This window comes from Aplidium turbinatum, chromosome 3 (assembly GCF_918807975.1).
Source record: "Aplidium turbinatum chromosome 3, kaAplTurb1.1, whole genome shotgun sequence".
In the NCBI taxonomy this organism is placed as follows: Eukaryota; Metazoa; Chordata; class Ascidiacea; order Aplousobranchia; family Polyclinidae; genus Aplidium; species Aplidium turbinatum.
Genome location: NC_137474.1, coordinates 26,127,090 through 26,145,119, shown reverse-complemented (window position 1 = coordinate 26,145,119; position 18,030 = coordinate 26,127,090). Strand labels below are relative to the sequence as shown.

Below are 18,030 nucleotides of genomic sequence, written 5' to 3'. Positions count from 1 at the left end.
AGTATCTATTATAGTTTTGGAAATGTGATGCTTTAAAGTTTTAAGTACCCCCTAAACTTTTCTGCATTCGGTTTTTTGGACTATTTTCAATTAACCATATCTTTTTCTCCGAAGGTTGTATAAAGTTTATTTTTGGTAAAATGATTCACTTTTAGCTATATTACATGATTGCATTGTCAAAATGCAATTAATTTGCAGCATAATGGAGTAATCAAGCCTCAAAGTAGCTCTTTTCTTCATCAAAAACAAATTTTGTGCCATATTTGGAAGTCTATAACTTTTTTATGAAAAGTAGGATGGTTATTATATTTATCATGTATGCTCTTTCCCTACCAGGCAACAACTTCACCAAGTTTGATAAGTAACATTATATTTATTAGAAAGTTACAATGCATCAAAATATGCACCCCAAGCAAAAAAGCCAAAATAACGCCATCTTGTGGCATAAAAATACCCCCGAAACAAAGTGTTTACAAAATAATCTTTTTAACCATTTGAAGAACATTACCTAAGGAACTTGTGTACAAAGTTTTGACTTTGTCACTTGACCATTTAAGCGGTTGAAGTGAAAGAGCAAAAAATAACTGTAGAGACAAAACTATTGCTCTGAGCCATTTGGAACTGTTTTTATTGAATTCAGTGCCCCTGAAAACCCCCAAATAGCAATTTTGCCCACTCCTCTACCATCTATATAAGAAATATACTTAAAAATCACTCATGCGTAACCAGGATTTGCCCCTCGTGTGGCCAAATTGCAATCCTCAATATCTCGAGAACCGAAGGCCATAGAATGCTAATTTTTTTTTTAAAAGGGTTGTCTCAAGGAGCTCTATCTGAACACAATATATCATAAAATTCTGGAACCATGGGTGTACTAACATTTTTTTCCCTAAATTAAGCATGGAATGACTCCTCTGCAAATAAGCCAATTTTTTATTATGGGGAGTTACAAATTGGCCCCCAACTTACCTCTTAATAGTTGAGTGACAAAGTCAAAACTTTGTACACAAGTTCCTTAGGTAATGTTCTTCAAATGGTTAAAAATAATATTTTGTAAACACCTTGTTACGGGGGTATTTTTATACCACAAGATGGCGTTATTTTGACTTTTTTGCTTGGGGTGCATATTTTGATGCATTGTAACTTTCTAATAAATATAATGTTACTTATCAAACTTGGTGAAGTTGTTGCCTGGTAGGGAAAGAGCATACATGATAAATATAATAACCATCCTACTTTTCATAAAAAAGTTACAGACTTCTAAATATGGCACAAAATTTGTTTTTGATGAAGAAAAGAGCTACTTTGAGGCTTGATTACTCGACTATGCTGCACATTAATTGCATTTTGACAAGGCAATTATGTAATGTAGCTAAAAGTGAATCATTTTACCAAAAATAAACTTTATATAACCTTCGGAGCAAATAATATGGTTAATTGAAAATGGTCCAAAAAACCGAATGCGGAAAAGTTTAGGGGGTACTTAAAACTTTAAAGCATCATATTTCCAAAACTACAATAGATATTGAGCTAAAATTTGTAATGTATGGCTAAATCATGCCAAATAACATTTTGACAAAGTTTGAGCAAAATCGAAGAGGGTCAAACTGGGATCTTTATGATTTTCAGGACGTTTGGCATGGAATGATCCAAATGTGAGCAACTGTCTGAAAGATTCAAAACGCTTTTGAATTAGTGTTCTTTTCATTACTCGGGATAACAGCAGAAGATTTGCCTCTTTAATTAAAACCATGGTTCGCAATTCGCCGTAAAATATCGAAAGTTTGATAATATCGTTTTATTTTTGGTAATATCTTATCGAAATGATTTTACCAATATTGCCCAGCTCTAGTCAACATTCGGCAAAATTAGGGAGTTTTCTTCGATCTGTAGAATATACCTTAATGCAGACATTTTTAGCGCAGCAAGAAGAGAAATGACATCGTGTACAGTTAGAAGTTGTCATTGTTTTTAAACATTGTGAACGATTTCAGAACCAAATATTTTTTTTTTTATATTTTAAAACGTTTTTACCGTACATGCTTTAAAAGTTTAAAGTGTAGACTGTAATGTCCCACAAAGGACAAGCCAAAAGCATCGTTTGGCATTTTTTTAAATGCAATGATAATGACCAAGCTAAAGTCACCTGTAATATCTGCAGCAAAGTTTTTTCACGAGGGGGTAAAGATGAAAAAGCTTTTACTACCAGTAACATGATGAAACGTCTTCGGACGCAACATCAAAAACAATTGGATGAACAAGAAGAATTGTTAGCAAAACAAGTGGCTCAGAAGCGCACTCTAAGTAATTATGTTACAGCTCCCAAGAAGAAGCACACAAAAAGCTTTTTTAAAGGTTTTTGTATATTCAATACCGCTGCGTTCATTTTCTTTTACACTCTAGTCTTTTTTTCCTCTTGTTTCTGGGACCTTCTTGAATTCTGCGAGAAAAATACTGCAAACCGCACAAAATAATATTTTACACACTGCATTAAGCTACGTTGATTTTGCACTCTGTGAGCGATGGCGATTTTTCTCTTTAAACTGATTTCCGCAACGAGTAAAACGCGTGTCTATCACCACTTTGTAGCGTGCAAGAAGTGAAGAACTTACCGTAAAAAATCACGCTGTCTAGAGCAGGCAACAAAGTGAACGCCTTTAGACATTTCAAAGGCAGCAACTTGTAACAAAATTGCAACCACTTGTAGAGCGCCAACTAAAAGCAGCTTTAATCATTTAACCAAAGAATCGGTATCGGAATCGGCAAATATTTAAGAATTGGCATCGGAATCGGCAAAAATTTTGTAATTGGCACATCCCTAATTAAAACATCTTACAAAGTAAGTTAATTGGCTTGGTGGTCACTGTTGAACAATTTCATCATTGAGAAAATATCAAGAAAATTCACTGACTGAAAATTTTTAAAGTATTAAATCAATCTGGTATCTATATACACTATACTGTATTGTATTTAAATCTTCAAAACACAAATAAATTATTAAAATGTTATTTAAATACCAAATACTTTGTAGACATTTATGCTTAAATGCAAAAACTTGGCACTTCATTGCCTCCAACCCTACATGAGAAGAAGAAACCTGAAGATAGAGCTCAACCGATATATCGGTCAGCCGATATGTATCGGCCGATATCAGGTGTAGCCGATATATTGTATCGGCTATTTTTCGCCGATAACATCGGCCGATACATATCGGCCAGCAAAATAACATCGGCCAGCAAAAGCACACTCAAAACCAGCCATACATTACATACCTTTAAAAGAAACACAAGTTGCTCAAATGTTCTTGCATAGCACGAACAATTGTTGCGAGAATATAATTTCCCACCCATTCTAGTGCGCGCATCTAGAAAATGTTAATACTGTATCCCTTAGCTTCCATTCAAGCAGGAAAACTTTCGAGTTTTACGTTGCTTCAACGATTGATGACATTGAATCAGTGTAACAAAGGTAAATTTTTCACTAAGAATCGATGGGAGTACTGGTGTACTTCTACACTAACCACGCACAACTTATTTCAAGTCTTACGTCACAATGTCTGGCTTTGATCTCCGAGTGATATTGATAAGGCAAGATTCGTTATAAAATTAGATCATACATAGTAGCGTCATTGTAGAAGTTTTCCGACCTGTGCCCAGAGCATTGTGACGCAAGAAGCCACACGACCTCGTTCGGTGGAAGTTAATCAGTTATGCGGCATATTGCAGCTACACAGCGCTTTGACTCTCCAAGTGCATCTCGTTGGTTTGATGAAAGCCTTTGCTGAAATTTTAAAATACCTTCTAAACCGTACCGTAGCCATAGCTCTTAAATGGCGAAGAATTCAGACCAGACACGTTTGTCCGCCGTCAGTAAAAACGAATTTCGAGGCCTGGGTTGTTTCTTTTTTGTTTGGTGTTTTTTGTGATTAGTGTTAAGAATGATTTTTTCATTACAGCAACTAATGCATAAACTTTCTTGGACTGGTTTGTTGCTTAATAACTTTGTTGGTAACAAATTTTTCGTAGCTGATATCAGTATCGGCCTAAAATTTTTATAAATATCGGTATCGACCTGAAAAAGTGATATCGGTCGAGCTCTAACTGAAGATGATGTAAAATAGCATTTTACTACTGACCATGTCTGACAATGCATCAACAGCCTAAAGACAAGTAAAAAAATCAAATCTACATTACACATGGCCAAAATGGAAAACGTACTTTTTTCTGTATTAATTATTATACCATAGATATCAGTCTAGATTTTTAGTGTCAAGATAGAAAAAAAAGTTTCATGCACCGAACCGTTTTTTTGTGTTGAAGGTTTTCATCAATTTTCTTGATCTTATCTTTTGCTTTAGGCAATTATGTCCATTTGTTCTTTCGATTCCACAAACAAAACTTTACGCTTCAGTGAGCAACTTGACATGGATGCTTGTTCCAGAATCAATTTGTCTCTGAACGCTTCAATTCCCACATTTGCCAATCCCTTCAGAGAGGGTTCTTGCATATCTTTTAAATTAGACAAGGGATAATACGTTTAGGCTCGAATATTTATTGATGGTACGGTACAATAAATCTTCTGGCAGTTGAAGGAAAACGCTTTTTGATTGTGTTTGAAGAAAGTTTATTGAAGATGATCTAGCTGCTAGCAGATCAAAATCACCATCAGCTATACTGTGTGGTACAAGTAGAACTTTTGTACTTTGGGAAATCATCATGGCTTTTTACACATCACACAAAGCTAACAAGTGGGTTCACGTCCCATCTCACAGATAACAGCCTCGATTGGCTAGATAAAACGGGGACGCACCAGAAAATCAACAAGAGAAATAGATCAGTGTCGCATTTATATCATTTGCCTTGATTTACTTCATTGTTGGAACGATCACACAATCGTAGCAATATCGCCACTGGAAGGAACTCAACAACGGCTTAAGAGCAAAATCAGCATCATAAAATCATTACCCGCAATAGTAGCCTACCAACAACGCATCTACATCGCACAATGACATATATCATCAAATACTTTAAGAACATACAACTTATTATCACAGCAACAGAAACTACACATTAACTGCACAAGACCTTATCTAATACAATTACATCATTAACTGAACAGTATCAAAACCGACTGCTTAATATCAAAACCGACTGAATAATATCAAAAACGACTGAATAATATCAAAACCGACTGCATAATATCAAAATCGACCGCTTAATATCAAAATCGACTGACTAATATCAAAATCGACTGAATAATATCAAAACCGACTGCATAATATCAAAATCAACCAACTAATATCAAAATCGACTGACTAATATCGAAATCGACTGAATAATATCAAAACCGACTGCATAATACAGTCATCGAAATTAGCAGTGGCACACAGCAATTGCCTTGGTAAACGCCGCCGCAAACGTCATAATGGTCATTCTGCTACGGCAATAAAAATGCCTTCGCAAAACGAGCACTTAATTCGGACAAAAATTGTTCAAAATTTCTTCCTGTTTGATTTACTCGCAGTGGGAGTTTAATCAGCAGAAACATCACACCAAGGCCTCACCTCGGACTATTTTACTTGCTGTGAGCACTCAGCAGTCTTCGAAATTGGCATATTTTTACTTTGCAAAAACGTTGACAAGGCCAAACGGCAAAAGTTGAAATTGCCTCGGCAATTGCTGTGAACGTTTATTACAAAAAAATTGTACCAAAACATGTTAAACGAGAAGAGAAAAATATAATCGAATAGTCTATCACAACCGCACTGTTTGATTTGTTGTGATGTAATAATACCAAAAGTAGCAATAAAGCGAGAAACGCGATACGCACGCTGTTACGGTGATTCACGTTAAATAACTCATTGGGGGGGGGGGAAAAAGTAAGTTAATTGTGGGTTGATTCAACGTTTGAGTCAGCACAAATCGATTTAATTTTTCCGGCGGGTTATATCGCGTAACAACAATGCCCAATAACAAATTTACATTTGTTTTACATTAATTCGACATCTAGCGACGTTGAGTTATCATGAAATAACATTAATTGCTCAATCAGGTACCGGTAACAAATCAATAGAAGATTACCTCGATTTATGTATATAGTACATTAACATTATTTCGGCACAATTAGGATACTGCGAGCAACACAAGTCTGTTGGATAAAGAACTAGTCGGAATCGGAATCATTGGATGCTGTATCAGAGAAAAAGGTTGTCACGTCGTCACTGGAATACTTGAAGACGCAAAACTGCCTGTTCATGAACGCGCGATGCCATATGATTGGAAGGATTATTTTTCTTTACTGCCAAAGAACCATTTATCTAATTTTGTATCACTTTTTATATGCGCAACCACACTGGTAAAAAATAAGCATTCGATGAAAGAATAACTTTTGCGTAACAATCAAGCCAGTAGCCTATTTATAAGGTTGCAAACTTTTTACAGTTCACAAGAGCATTGTCAGCGCATAAAATAGCTTGCGTAATGCTCTGGGTTACCGCCATGTGACACGATGGAAAAGCGCAAAAAAATTCGTTTGATTAAAGCATACGGCAATTGCCGCCGCAATCCAAGGTTTGTTGATTTGGCGACGGCAATATTTTTGCAGTCGTAGATGGAAGCTAATTTCGAGGGCTGTAATATCAAAATCGACCGCTTAATATCAAAATCGACTGACTAATATCAAAATCGACTGAATAATGTTAAAATCGACTGAATAATATCAAAACCGACTGCTTAATATCAAAACCGACTGACTAATATCAAAATCGACTGAATAATATCAAAATCGACTGCCTAATATCAAAAGCGATTGCTTAATATCAAAACCGACGGATTAATATCAAAACTGACTGATTAATATCAAAATCAACTAGTTGCTTAAAAGATCAAAGTCCCAATTGGTGTACAATAGAAAGTCCATGCCAAGCATAAGCAAATAGCACTATGATCAAACCTCTATTCATCGCTTTCCGCCAACTAAGCTCATGACAACTCGATGGATCATCTCCTCATTGATCCTTTCACGATGGCAATGAAGCACACACAAGTCGGAAAGGCGATCGGACATCATCGCTTAGCATAACTAATAACTATGTCTTCACTTGTTTCATGCACGAAAAAGACCTCTCAGCCTCAAGGCCTTCAACAGTTGTTGCGGGTGACGCCATGATGATTTTGATTGCGTTACGCACGCTTGGGTAATCCTGAGAGCTCAAAGGAAGCTCCTGTAAACATTTTTTGTTGGCTTCAGCGCTCAACGAAGATCTCCACAAGCTTACTTCGCTGTTGAGGTTATCCAAAGAATACAAGCGCGCAATGTCATCTATCTTGATTGGTTTGTTTGGAGGAAGGATTTAACAGAGCATAAATGAAGGTAGAGGTAGAGGTAGACTTCGGTAGAGGTAGACTTCGGTAGAGAATTTGTCTTGTTGAACCATAGGCATACGAAGCCGAGCAACGTTATCAAGTTTAACATATTAAAGATTATTATATTTACAAAAAACACAAAACTACGCAACAATTAAATACCGAACGTTTTCGACATCACACGATGCCCTCTTCAGGAATAACATATATACAATTTTTACTACATCTGAATAAAATACAATTGGTTATTATAACTATAAACAGGAAAAAACAAAAACTGCACAGTACTTCTGACTAGCTCAAACTCAACGATGTAAGCTCTGCGAGAATCAAAGGTAACTGCATCAAAAGGTGTTGAACAGATCACATGATGTGGTAGAAAGGCAAGGTGCGAAAAAACTAATTTTAAAATACAGAGAGCAAGAAAGATGAGCCGCAACGATACAATTGTCTGTTCAAAGGTGGATTGTTACGTTTTATGTACAGGGCTTCTAAGATTTTAGTTTGATACTCAGACCTGCCTCTGGACATAATCTCAAATTGTTTTATAGAAACGTTGTTTTTGCATACTGTACATGAAAAAATGTGATCTTTAATGGCACTTTCCTGTATGGAATTCAAATTCAAGTGTTCCCCAGCTCTAGTCGATACATGTCTTGTTGGCATACCGATGTATGTCAGGCTTGCATCACGCAAACAACTGAATTTATACACAACATTAGAACATAGAGCAAAGGACGTAGGTAACTTAAGTTGGAAATATCTGCCTATCTTTAATATGTTAAACTTGATAACGTTGCTCGGCTTCGTATGCCTATGGTTCATAAATGAAGGGTTGTCAGTGAATCGTTCTCAAATAGAGTAACTCAAACTGTCGATGTATGGAAGACATACGAAACGCTGGAAATACTGTGAGGCCGATTCAGCACAAACGTTTTCACGATAAACTGCACCTTCACTATTCTAGGCATTTTCAGGTCTTACAAGTAACCTATAATCGCGATGTTCTGGCAAGAACACATATTATGTTTTATTGTGAAAGAATTTTTCAGTGAGACGTATCACAGCTCCAGGGATTCATACTATAGGGATCGCCAACTCGGTTGAATATCCGACAACCGGAGTGTAAATGTCTTGCCAGATAGTTTTATATTTAAAAAAAATATTATTTTGGCATTTTTAAAGTAGTAGTTGCCCAAAACTTGCCGGTAAATAAATATTTTAAAACTAATCTAAAGCAATTTTATTGTTCACTTATCAAACTATCATATTTTTGGAAAATTTACCCTCTCTTGTACATAAAACATATTAAGCCTACTTGAAAAATAATTACCGGCTTCAACACTTAAAACATGAAGCTCTTTATTCCTGAGGCGTATTTTAATTTTCTCAATTTGTTTTGTTCTTAACTGGTTTCTAATAATTTTTTTACACCTGCAAGTTTTATTTAAGTTTGGTACATAAATTTAGAACATTCTTATTGCAAAGTTACACAACTACAAACTACTTTAACTCAATCTTGTGCAACTTTAAACTTTAGGTTAGTTTTAAACGGACAAGCTTTGGGCGACCACTACTCTTTAAAAATGCCAAAATAATATTTTGTTCTAAAAATATAAAAAATATCTGGCAACACTTTTACACTCCGATTGTCGGATTTTCAGCCGAGTTGGCGATCCCTATACTATGAATCCCTGCACAGCTCAGTAAAAATATGTCTTGTCAAAAGAAAACAGTTTTGCACAAACTGCTTGCTAAACGTCATGCCACTACTTATCACATGATCTCTCACCATTCGTCCTCTTCCGCCACAGCAGAGCTGGAGAAGTGGATATCTAAACAGTAAGCACATTGAAATTCTGTTGCACAAGCTGTATATAAATGAAACAGCACAACTGAAAGTCAAACAAACAGTATAAACAAACAAAAAAATTAGCAACATTTTATTTTGATGCAGTGTTGAAGCTGTATCTAGGAAACAAACAGGTTGAGATAGCTTTTGTGGCTAATCTGACAAAAGAATGCTACTAAGTCTTCATTCATACGCATTGAAACATACCAACAATTTTAGGAAAAAATGGCAAGGAAAAAAAGGCATGGAATAAATGGCACAATGACATTCCTTCTTTGCTGAATTTGGAGATCAAGGAGACACCTCATTGTTTTGTGACTTTAATCAAATAAAGAAAAGGAATTAAGCAGTAAGCAAACCAAATTACAACAAAAATACGCAACTTCATGACAAACACATATTGTTTTGTGACTTTTTTCAAAAATGTATTTATTATGCCATGTAAACATTGCATGGCTGTGCAAAATGGGATGTTGATCATAATTTAAAAACTGTCCACATGTCTATCTAGAATGGCCATTGGCCAACTACTGTTCATATAATTTACACTAGGCATCTCCAAAGCGAATACTGAGACCGGCATCAGACAAGAACTGTGCAACTGTCTTGCGCTCCACAATGTACATGGTCTTCAAAGAGGTTCTCCAGGCATTGTTGTTGTTCAACGTAGACAGTCTTCCGCTTTTTTTAGGAGTTTTGCCTACAGTATCTTGTGCCAGCATGGTGGAGACCGCCCTCTTTATATATGTTCTGGTTCTTAGTCTGGAGGAAAGCATAGACGGTTGAAACAGATGTCTGAGCCAGATAAACTCGGATGACATAGACTTGAAGAAACTATGGTGGTGCCAGTGTGAAGTTACCATCCATCATCCAGACCTCAGCTGCAGCCATATGTTCAAGTGCTGCATTTGTGCCAAAGATGATAAGACAGGCGGACATTTGTCGTAGAAGAGTCATGGGTTTGGGTTACATCCAGATGATTGCATCCAATCATCTTCGACACGTAGTTCATGAAGGGAAGCTGACTCTGCTGGAAGAAGATTGGAACGTTGGGTATGGAGGGTCCTCTTGATTGAATCTTGGTCACAAAGCTTTGCCTTAGCAGAGTTATCAATGGTCTGCATATGGTCAGCATAGATAGATGAGGGCTTGTCTTAGGATTCTGCCACCTTCCTCTTCATCTTGTTGACGACCTTAGTAGTACAGATGGAAGCATCATCAGGAGTCCAGGACAGTGGTTGTGTGGGATAGCAGTCTTGGGATCCCTCATTTCGAGGTCTGTAGTCATGGTTCCTTAACACCTTGTTGTCCGGCAAACACATCTCCACCTGAGAGTTGAACCCCTGGGTTAGGGTTGGTGTACATCAACCTCCTTGGTGTACATGTTCCTTTGGTAACACATCTTCGCTCTTTCCTTGTTGCTCTGTATGACTTTCTTTGTAAATGTTGGCTGGAGTTTGTTACCTAGGTCTTATATATAAAAGTTCTTTAGACCTGACCGATTTTCCTAACATCGCCTCTAAGTGCATACAATGATATGCGAGTTCCTTAGATGTTCTGGTGATTAACTCACAAAACAATGAGATGTCAAATTCCTTGATCTCTACTGTTAGATAAGTTACACCTCAGGTGATAAGTCACAAAACAGTGAGTTTGTCATCAACCTGAACCAGTTTTTTATTATACGGTAATTTAGTTTGCTTGCTGCCTAATTCCTTTTCTTTATTTGATTAAAGTCACAAAAAAATGATTTGTCTCCTTGACCTCTGCTGTTAGGTAGGTCATATCTCAGGTGATAAGTCATAAAACAACGCATTTTTTATTGTAATTTAGTTCGCTTGCTGCTTAATTCCATTTATTTGTTTGATTAAAGTCACAAAACAATGAGGTGTGTCCATGATTTCTAAATTCAACAAATAAGGAAGTGTCATTGTGCCATTTTTTCCTCTTTTGCATTTGTGCCACTTTTTTCTGTGCCATTTTTTCCATGCCAATTTTTCTGTGCACCCTTACAAACAACTAATCTACAAAGAAAATAAATCAAACATGTTGAAAAGTATGCCAAGTTGGCAAATATGCCATAAAATTTGTCGTCTTTGCAAAAAATGCTACAACACAAGCAACCCATCAGTGTTTCATTCGATTGGCCTTGCATTGGCAAGTTTTTTGAAAATTTAAACTTTTTGTCAAGTGTGCTCTATAAAGTACAGCACATAAAATCTTCCAGTATACGTACTAGGTGTTGTTTACAATGATTCTTTCAAATTTTACACAATTTGCCTAGTTATGTCAGTGTCTGTGGATATCAAGTAATAAATAACTGTAGCCTACAACGATGTCTTGTTAAGTAATAACATGTTATCATTGATCAACCGTTACATTCATACCTCATATATAAAAATTATGTAATTGTTGTTTTTATATGTGTATTGTGGCCGAAACAAGTTACTTCAACTGATGGTTATTATAGTAAAGTCTCATTCAAATATAACAACAAAATAAGTATAAATTTACATCACACAATACCTGAGACCTCTTCCATGGTAGCATTGAAAGACAATGTGAAGATCAAAACTTGTTTCAGTTACTGAATGCTTTACAGCTGCCAAGACTGTTTTGATATAAACTGCAGTGTTTATAATTAGTAATATTATGTAGCAAAATTTGTGTTTAAAAAAACTGCAATAATATCATTACGATACATTAGGTTTTTAAACATAAAACATGAATGCTTGCCACGCCCGGAATGGCCCGTTTTGGCTAGTCCGATTCGGCTAGTTCCCTATTCTGCTACAGTCCGATTCAGCTAGTCCAATTCAGCTAGTTCGACTAGCCGATTCGGCTAGTTCCCTATTCAGCTACAGTTTTGAATTGTATTTTGTATTTTATTCCACAATATCGTTTCTTTTGCATTGCGACATTTTCGACATTCCGATTTTATGTAAGCAAACATTTCAATTTAATAGTTCAAACATTTTTCGCTAAATTTTATTTCAATTTATTTTTCTTAGTCGGAATGCAAAAGAAACGATATTGTGAAATAAAATACAAAATTCTCTAAATAAACAGAAGTTAAATTAATTATTGTTGGATCGTTAAATTAATTATTGTTGGATTTTCAAAAAATTGCCGAATAGAGTACTAGCCGAAAAAGACTGTAGCCGAATAGGGAACTAGCCGAATCGGATTAGCCGAATAGTAGCAGACCCTGCCACGCCGGTACTTTAAAAATTTTAGTTGAAACCTTGCCTAATCAAAAAGACATTCAGTTGTTGATTACAAACTAATAATAATATGCTTTAGTATGCATTGCAGTATAACAATGCATTATATTTGAATATATGTCAGGAATTGAAATAGCGTAATGTAGTGTTATTTAATAATTTCTTAAGTTATCAAGCTGTTCTGAAAAATTATCCCTCATGGACTTAAATTTTCATCTTTTGCAGTCTGTATCTAGGGATGGTGCCTATCTGTCCCTATCTGTATCTTATGGTTGCTACAGACATTGAGCCTTATTGTTGTACTAGAACTATAAACTTGCACCTTGATGACCTTAGTTCTGCGGATGTTGTGCAATTTATCAATAAATTATCTACTTTTGATTAAAATCGTGGTAGAACATCAGGTTAAGGTTTAGTCTCGCAGCTTTGGGTTTAACATTATGTAACCATCTATGGAGAATAAATTTTTTTATGTGTGTTAATATCTGAGTTTGCTTTATTTGTTTGTTTAACGCATTTTTCGATTACACATTTCTCGATTAATCCGGTGATGTTACCATCACTTAGGGTGGCGGGATTCACCTCCAAGTGTTGCAATTGTCTTCACATCCAGCCTCAACATTGATCTATCTAACATGTCCTTTCTTGCCAAGTCCATCTTGCTGCTTTCCTCTTCAACTTGCCTTTTTCATGTTTTCTTGTATCTTCCTTGTTTCTTTCATCCTTCCACTTGCAACTCCAGCACTCTTCTCAAAACATCATCTTCATCACTTCTCAAAACATGCCCAAACCACTTCACTCCATTCGCCTTCACCAACTTATCAACATTCTCATTCAACTCAATAGGCAATAGGCATTCATCGATTCGACTTTGTCAATTCAGCTTTTTAACAAGACCAACCATTCTTTAGTCGTAATCCTCTTTCAAAGCGGTATTACAAAGAACAATGTTATGGCGCAACATGCAGCATTTCAATGAAGTTCGGGAACTGTTTTTTTTTCTTGTTCATCTGCGCTTTAAATACCAGTCATTCTCCGTTGTTCATCCACTAAGCAGTTTAGATCAACTGTGGTTAGCCTGCTTGCAATAGGAGTTATACTGTACAGACAGTGGTGTAGCATAACTATGGCGTGACTTATTTAATTATGGGGCACTCTAGAAGCAAAAATATTTAACTTGACATGAAAATTTAGCCTCGGGCGATTTTTGTTCTGTAGCCTAACATTCAAAATTTTACTTATTACCCTATTTATTATAGCCTACTCGAGTATAGTTCGAGATTTTCACAAGTAATTTTTACCGCAAAAAGCCAGGTTCGACTTATACATTGGACAAGCTGTTTCCAGCTCGGCAGCCTTCAAAATTAACGCATTTTTGCTGCAATGACAAAATTGTTGCTGACCTAGAAAACTGAGTGTGAAACAGCGTCGGCCGAAGTAAAAGTTTTGAGTACCGTACGTTTATTTGCCGTGATTCAAACTTCATTTTCAAATTTAATGAGTTTTTGTCAATTCTAAACTTTATACACTTGTTGAACAATACGCAAAGCTCACGAGACAAAACAGCAAAAAGAGCTGATTTAAGCAATCGATATTTTTTATTTTTGCGTGTAGGATATAATCGTTCTTATTACGTAACATTCCATGATCGTTAAAGTCGATTAGCGGCCGCATAAAACAATGATGTCAGGTTGGCTAGTAGGGTGGCTCGTTTTTGAACTTTTTCTTTTAAATCTCTCGGGGTAGTGGGGAAATGGTGCCAATGAGTGAGAAAAAACTCATGACAAAATTTGAGATTCGTAACAAATTGTCTTCAGCCTCCTCCTGGGGCTCAAAAATCAAAAAATGAGGTCAAAAACGCAATTTTTCCAAAAATATTTTTAGTTTGGGTAGATACAATATTGTTTAGACTTTAGATATAGCTAATTAACCTAAGAAAAAAAATTGGAGTCATTTAAAGTTTTAAACTATTCCTTCAGCTCCCTCACAGCTTCGGAAAATTTCCATTTTGCTGAAAATTTTGCATTTTTGTGGGTAGTTACACAATACAATAATTACGTTAGACATTTTGCCAACTATAAAACGTCATTGCATTTCTCTTTATAGACCTGCCCTGAGCTGTTGCGTCATTTGTTAATGAAATTGGGTTAATTTGGTAGAAAAAAGTGACGTCTTTTATTTGAATTTTTCACTGACTAAGTTTGCAGTTATGTAACCACAAACAAAATTGCGAAATCTTTAGCAAAATGGAAATTTTCAGAAGCTGTGAGGAAGCTGAAGGAATAGTTCAAATGACTTCAATTTTTTTTCTTAGGTCAATTAGCTATATCTAACAATTTTTTGGAAAAATTGCGTTTTTGACCCAATTTTTCGATTTTTGAGTCCCATGAGGAGGCTGAAGACAATTTGTTACGAATCTCAAATTTTGTCATGAGTTTTTTCTCACTCATTGGCACCATTTCCCCACTATGCCCTGAGTGAATTAAAAGAAAAGTTCAAAAACGAGCCACCCTATTGGCTAGGTGATAATAACGGTAAGAGACATCGTTAATGCAGGCAATATCTGTGACCAAGACCATTAAACACCTTTTCTTTTATCAGTTTTCGATTTAATTCTCACACATTGCGAGTATCTTCAAGCTTCAAGAACGTCATGGGGAGTCATAATAGCACATTTTGCTGGCCTAGTTTTGTTTTGAGTTCAACTGCTCAGGTCAGAAGTTACAGTTCTCCTTCGCACCACTGAATAAGCTTTTTCGCCCGAGTTGCTGGCGGTGGCGGACGTTAGCCTATTTTTAATATTGATTCAATGTCTACCAGCGTTGAATGTTCATTTGCTGACTGAGTTTTTGTCATGAACATGAAGTTAGGAGTTTTTTGCCGACGCATACGTCTGATAACAAAACAATGCGTTCTGTTGCATCATAATTGATTTCACAGCTTGAAGATCTCGTTTGAAAATAGCGCGTCTAATTTAGCTGGTTTACTTATTATATTGCCGTGAATAGTACATGTATTTCATGACTATTCCAGCAGCGTAAGTTGCTCTACGCTTTACTTCGAAATTTCCTCACCATTTATCCATGCCAATAACTTATTTAGATGAAACTACCGAATAGTAGAGTCGGGAATAAGCTATTCGACTTTTACACGAGAGAAAAATATCTTCGATTTTCAGCTACAAAGTAGGGATTCGACCTATACACGAGATCGACCTATAATTGCTAAATAATATTTATAAGTGCTAAATTGTAACGTGTTCATACTGTTCAATAATTCCTTATATGTATGGCTACTGGACATCAAAAAAGCATTGTTTGGAATTTTTTCAAACTTTCAAAAGACGATGAAGCGAAAGTTATATGTGACCTATGCCAGGCTGGTGTGTCAAGGGGTGGAAAAGATGGAAAAACGTTCAACACTACGAATTTGATAAAACATTTACAACATAAACATAGCCAAGAATTTATAAAAGTCAAGCAGACGCTAAAAGAAAAACAGCGTTCGGAACGAAAAAGAAAATCATCCGAATTACCAAATGCCGCGAAAAACACTGGAGATCCTTGTCCAAGCAATAGTAGGCCCAGTAAGCAAATTACTCTTAAAGAAACATTTGAACGAAGAAACATTTGGGATATAAATAGCACTCAGGCGCAAGAGATACATTACCTCATTGGTGAAATGATAGCTGTGGACTGCCAACCATACTCAATTGTTGAAGATGTTGGGTTTTCGAGAATAATAAAGAAATTAAAACCAAACTATCAGTTACCCAGCAGAAAATATTTTTCACAAAATATTTTGCCATCCATTCATTCATCGGTCAATGCAAAAATAAAGATGCTGCTTTCCAAAGCTGAGAATATTAGTCTCACGACGGATATTTGGACAAGTAACAACAATACTTCATTCATCAGCTTGACCGCTCACTGCGTTGACATTGACTTTGAACAGGCGACAGTTGTTTTGAGAGTGATGCCATTTCCAGGCTCTCACACAGCTGCCCATATCACGGAAGCCTTGCGGGGTGCATTACAAGACTTCAACATACCCTCTTACAAAATTCATTTGATCATAAGTGACAATGGGCCAAACATTGTGAAGGGTGTTAATGACACTGGTTTTGCTAGTTTGTCTTGTTTTTTGCACACGTTACAGCTGGTGATACATGACTGTATATTTGAACAAAGAGTAGTAAAGGATATCATATCTCAATGCAAAAAAAATTGCTGCTCATTTTAGTCATTCGTCGTTGGCTTATAACAAATTGGAGAAACTCCAACAACAATATGGTCTTCCTGAGCATAGGTTAATACAGGATGTTCCCACAAGGTGGAACAGTACCTACTTAATGTTAGAGCGTATGTACGAACAGCAAAAGGCAATTGCCAATTATACCCTTGACATTCCCAATCTTCCTGTTTTTGATGCCAACAAATGGTCTATCATTGGAAAACTATCTAACCTGTTGAAGATATTTCATAAGACCACAGTAGCTCTCTCTGAGAGGACAAGTACGGCATCAAACATCATTCCTAATATCAAATTCATGAAGCTGTATGCAACAAAGGCGTCAAGTGACCCACGGTTTTCCGGCCTAGGCAGTATGCTGACAGCTTTAACAACATCCTTCAACAATCGCTTTAAAAAATATTTAGATGATACCAATATGGTATTGGGAACATTCTTGGATCCGAGATTCAAAGACAATCTATTTCAAAATGCGGCTGAGGGCACAAAAACATCGTTGGTTAGCATCAAACAAGCATTCCAACAAGAATTTGAGAAACGTAACGAATGGGAAAAGGGTTGTGAAGAAGATTCTGGGACCTCCACACCTTCAAATATTATCCCAGAAGTGGAATTAGAGGAAGATGACACTGCTGAAGGCACTGATTTATTAGACTTTAATTTTGAATCCTGCTATAGCGAGTTATTGATGCCCGTGACTGCAAGTGACAGTGCCGAGAACCTTATGTCACAATCTGAAGTTGCAGATGGGACAAACAGTTCGTCTCTGAAAACGTATGCAGACATCTGCAGTGAGATAGATCGGTACCTTTCCATGAATAAGCAACACCTGGAGGGCAATCCATTAGAGTGGTGGAAGTTCAACAAGCACGGACTTCCAATTTTGAGCAATTTAGCTACTAAATTTTTATCGGCTCCTCCATCTTCAGTGGAGAGCGAACGATTATTTAGTATTGGTGGCAATGTGTATTCGCCCCATAGAAATCGCCTTAGCGCAGATTCTGGTGAAAAACTTCTCTTTCTTAATTACAACCTAAGAATTTTCAACTTCGACTATTAAGTTAACTTGAGTGTTTTAACGCTTGTCGTTTCTATTATTTTCTATTCCTTCTCTGTAGGCTAATTCATTTAATGGAATAATCGTTGCGCAGTAATGTATCATTGGACATTGACCTGTAGCAGTTAGCCATGACCTGTAGAGATTACAAAGCAATAGCATGCATGTTTTGCAGTAGCTTGCTATTTTGTGGCATTGTGTGGTAGACCTACACTCTTTAGAGTAGAAGTTGTCTTTCACCGTAAGGTATTTTTTTATTCAGTAATTTTGTTTTTGTAGTAT

At 36.3% G+C, this 18,030-nt stretch overlaps 2 protein-coding genes across 2 annotated transcripts in view; one reads left to right on the top strand and one right to left on the bottom strand.

Moving 5' to 3' along the window:
- Positions 1–11,809, bottom strand: part of LOC145767112 (uncharacterized) — a 54,344-nt gene extending 42,535 nt beyond the window's left edge. Inside the window, exons 1-2 of the mRNA XM_082578868.1 lie at positions 11,743–11,809; positions 9,157–9,199 (exon numbers count right to left, since the gene is read on the bottom strand). Of these exons, the coding sequence (XP_082434994.1) occupies positions 9,157–9,199; positions 11,743–11,758 (59 nt within the window). The 5' untranslated portion in view covers positions 11,759–11,809. The remainder of the gene's footprint in view (positions 1–9,156; positions 9,200–11,742) is intronic.
- Positions 11,810–15,728: 3,919 nt separating this feature from the next.
- Positions 15,729–17,751, top strand: LOC145766659 (zinc finger BED domain-containing protein 4-like). Its single transcript, XM_082578372.1, has 2 exons — positions 15,729–16,573; positions 16,683–17,751. Exons 1-2 carry the CDS (start codon positions 15,729–15,731, stop codon positions 17,749–17,751), a joined length of 1,914 nt encoding a protein of 637 aa, XP_082434498.1.
- Positions 17,752–18,030: the final 279 nt, after the last annotated feature.

Excerpts from the sequence above, each read along its gene's own strand:
- LOC145766659 (XM_082578372.1), top strand. The coding sequence starts at position 15,729 with ATGGCTACTGGACATCAAAAAAGCATTGTTTGGAATTTTTTCAAACTT. Across the intron at positions 16,574-16,682 it reads GACACTGGTTTTGCTAGTTT|TCATTCGTCGTTGGCTTATA; the intron begins GTCTTGTTTTTT and ends TGCTCATTTTAG.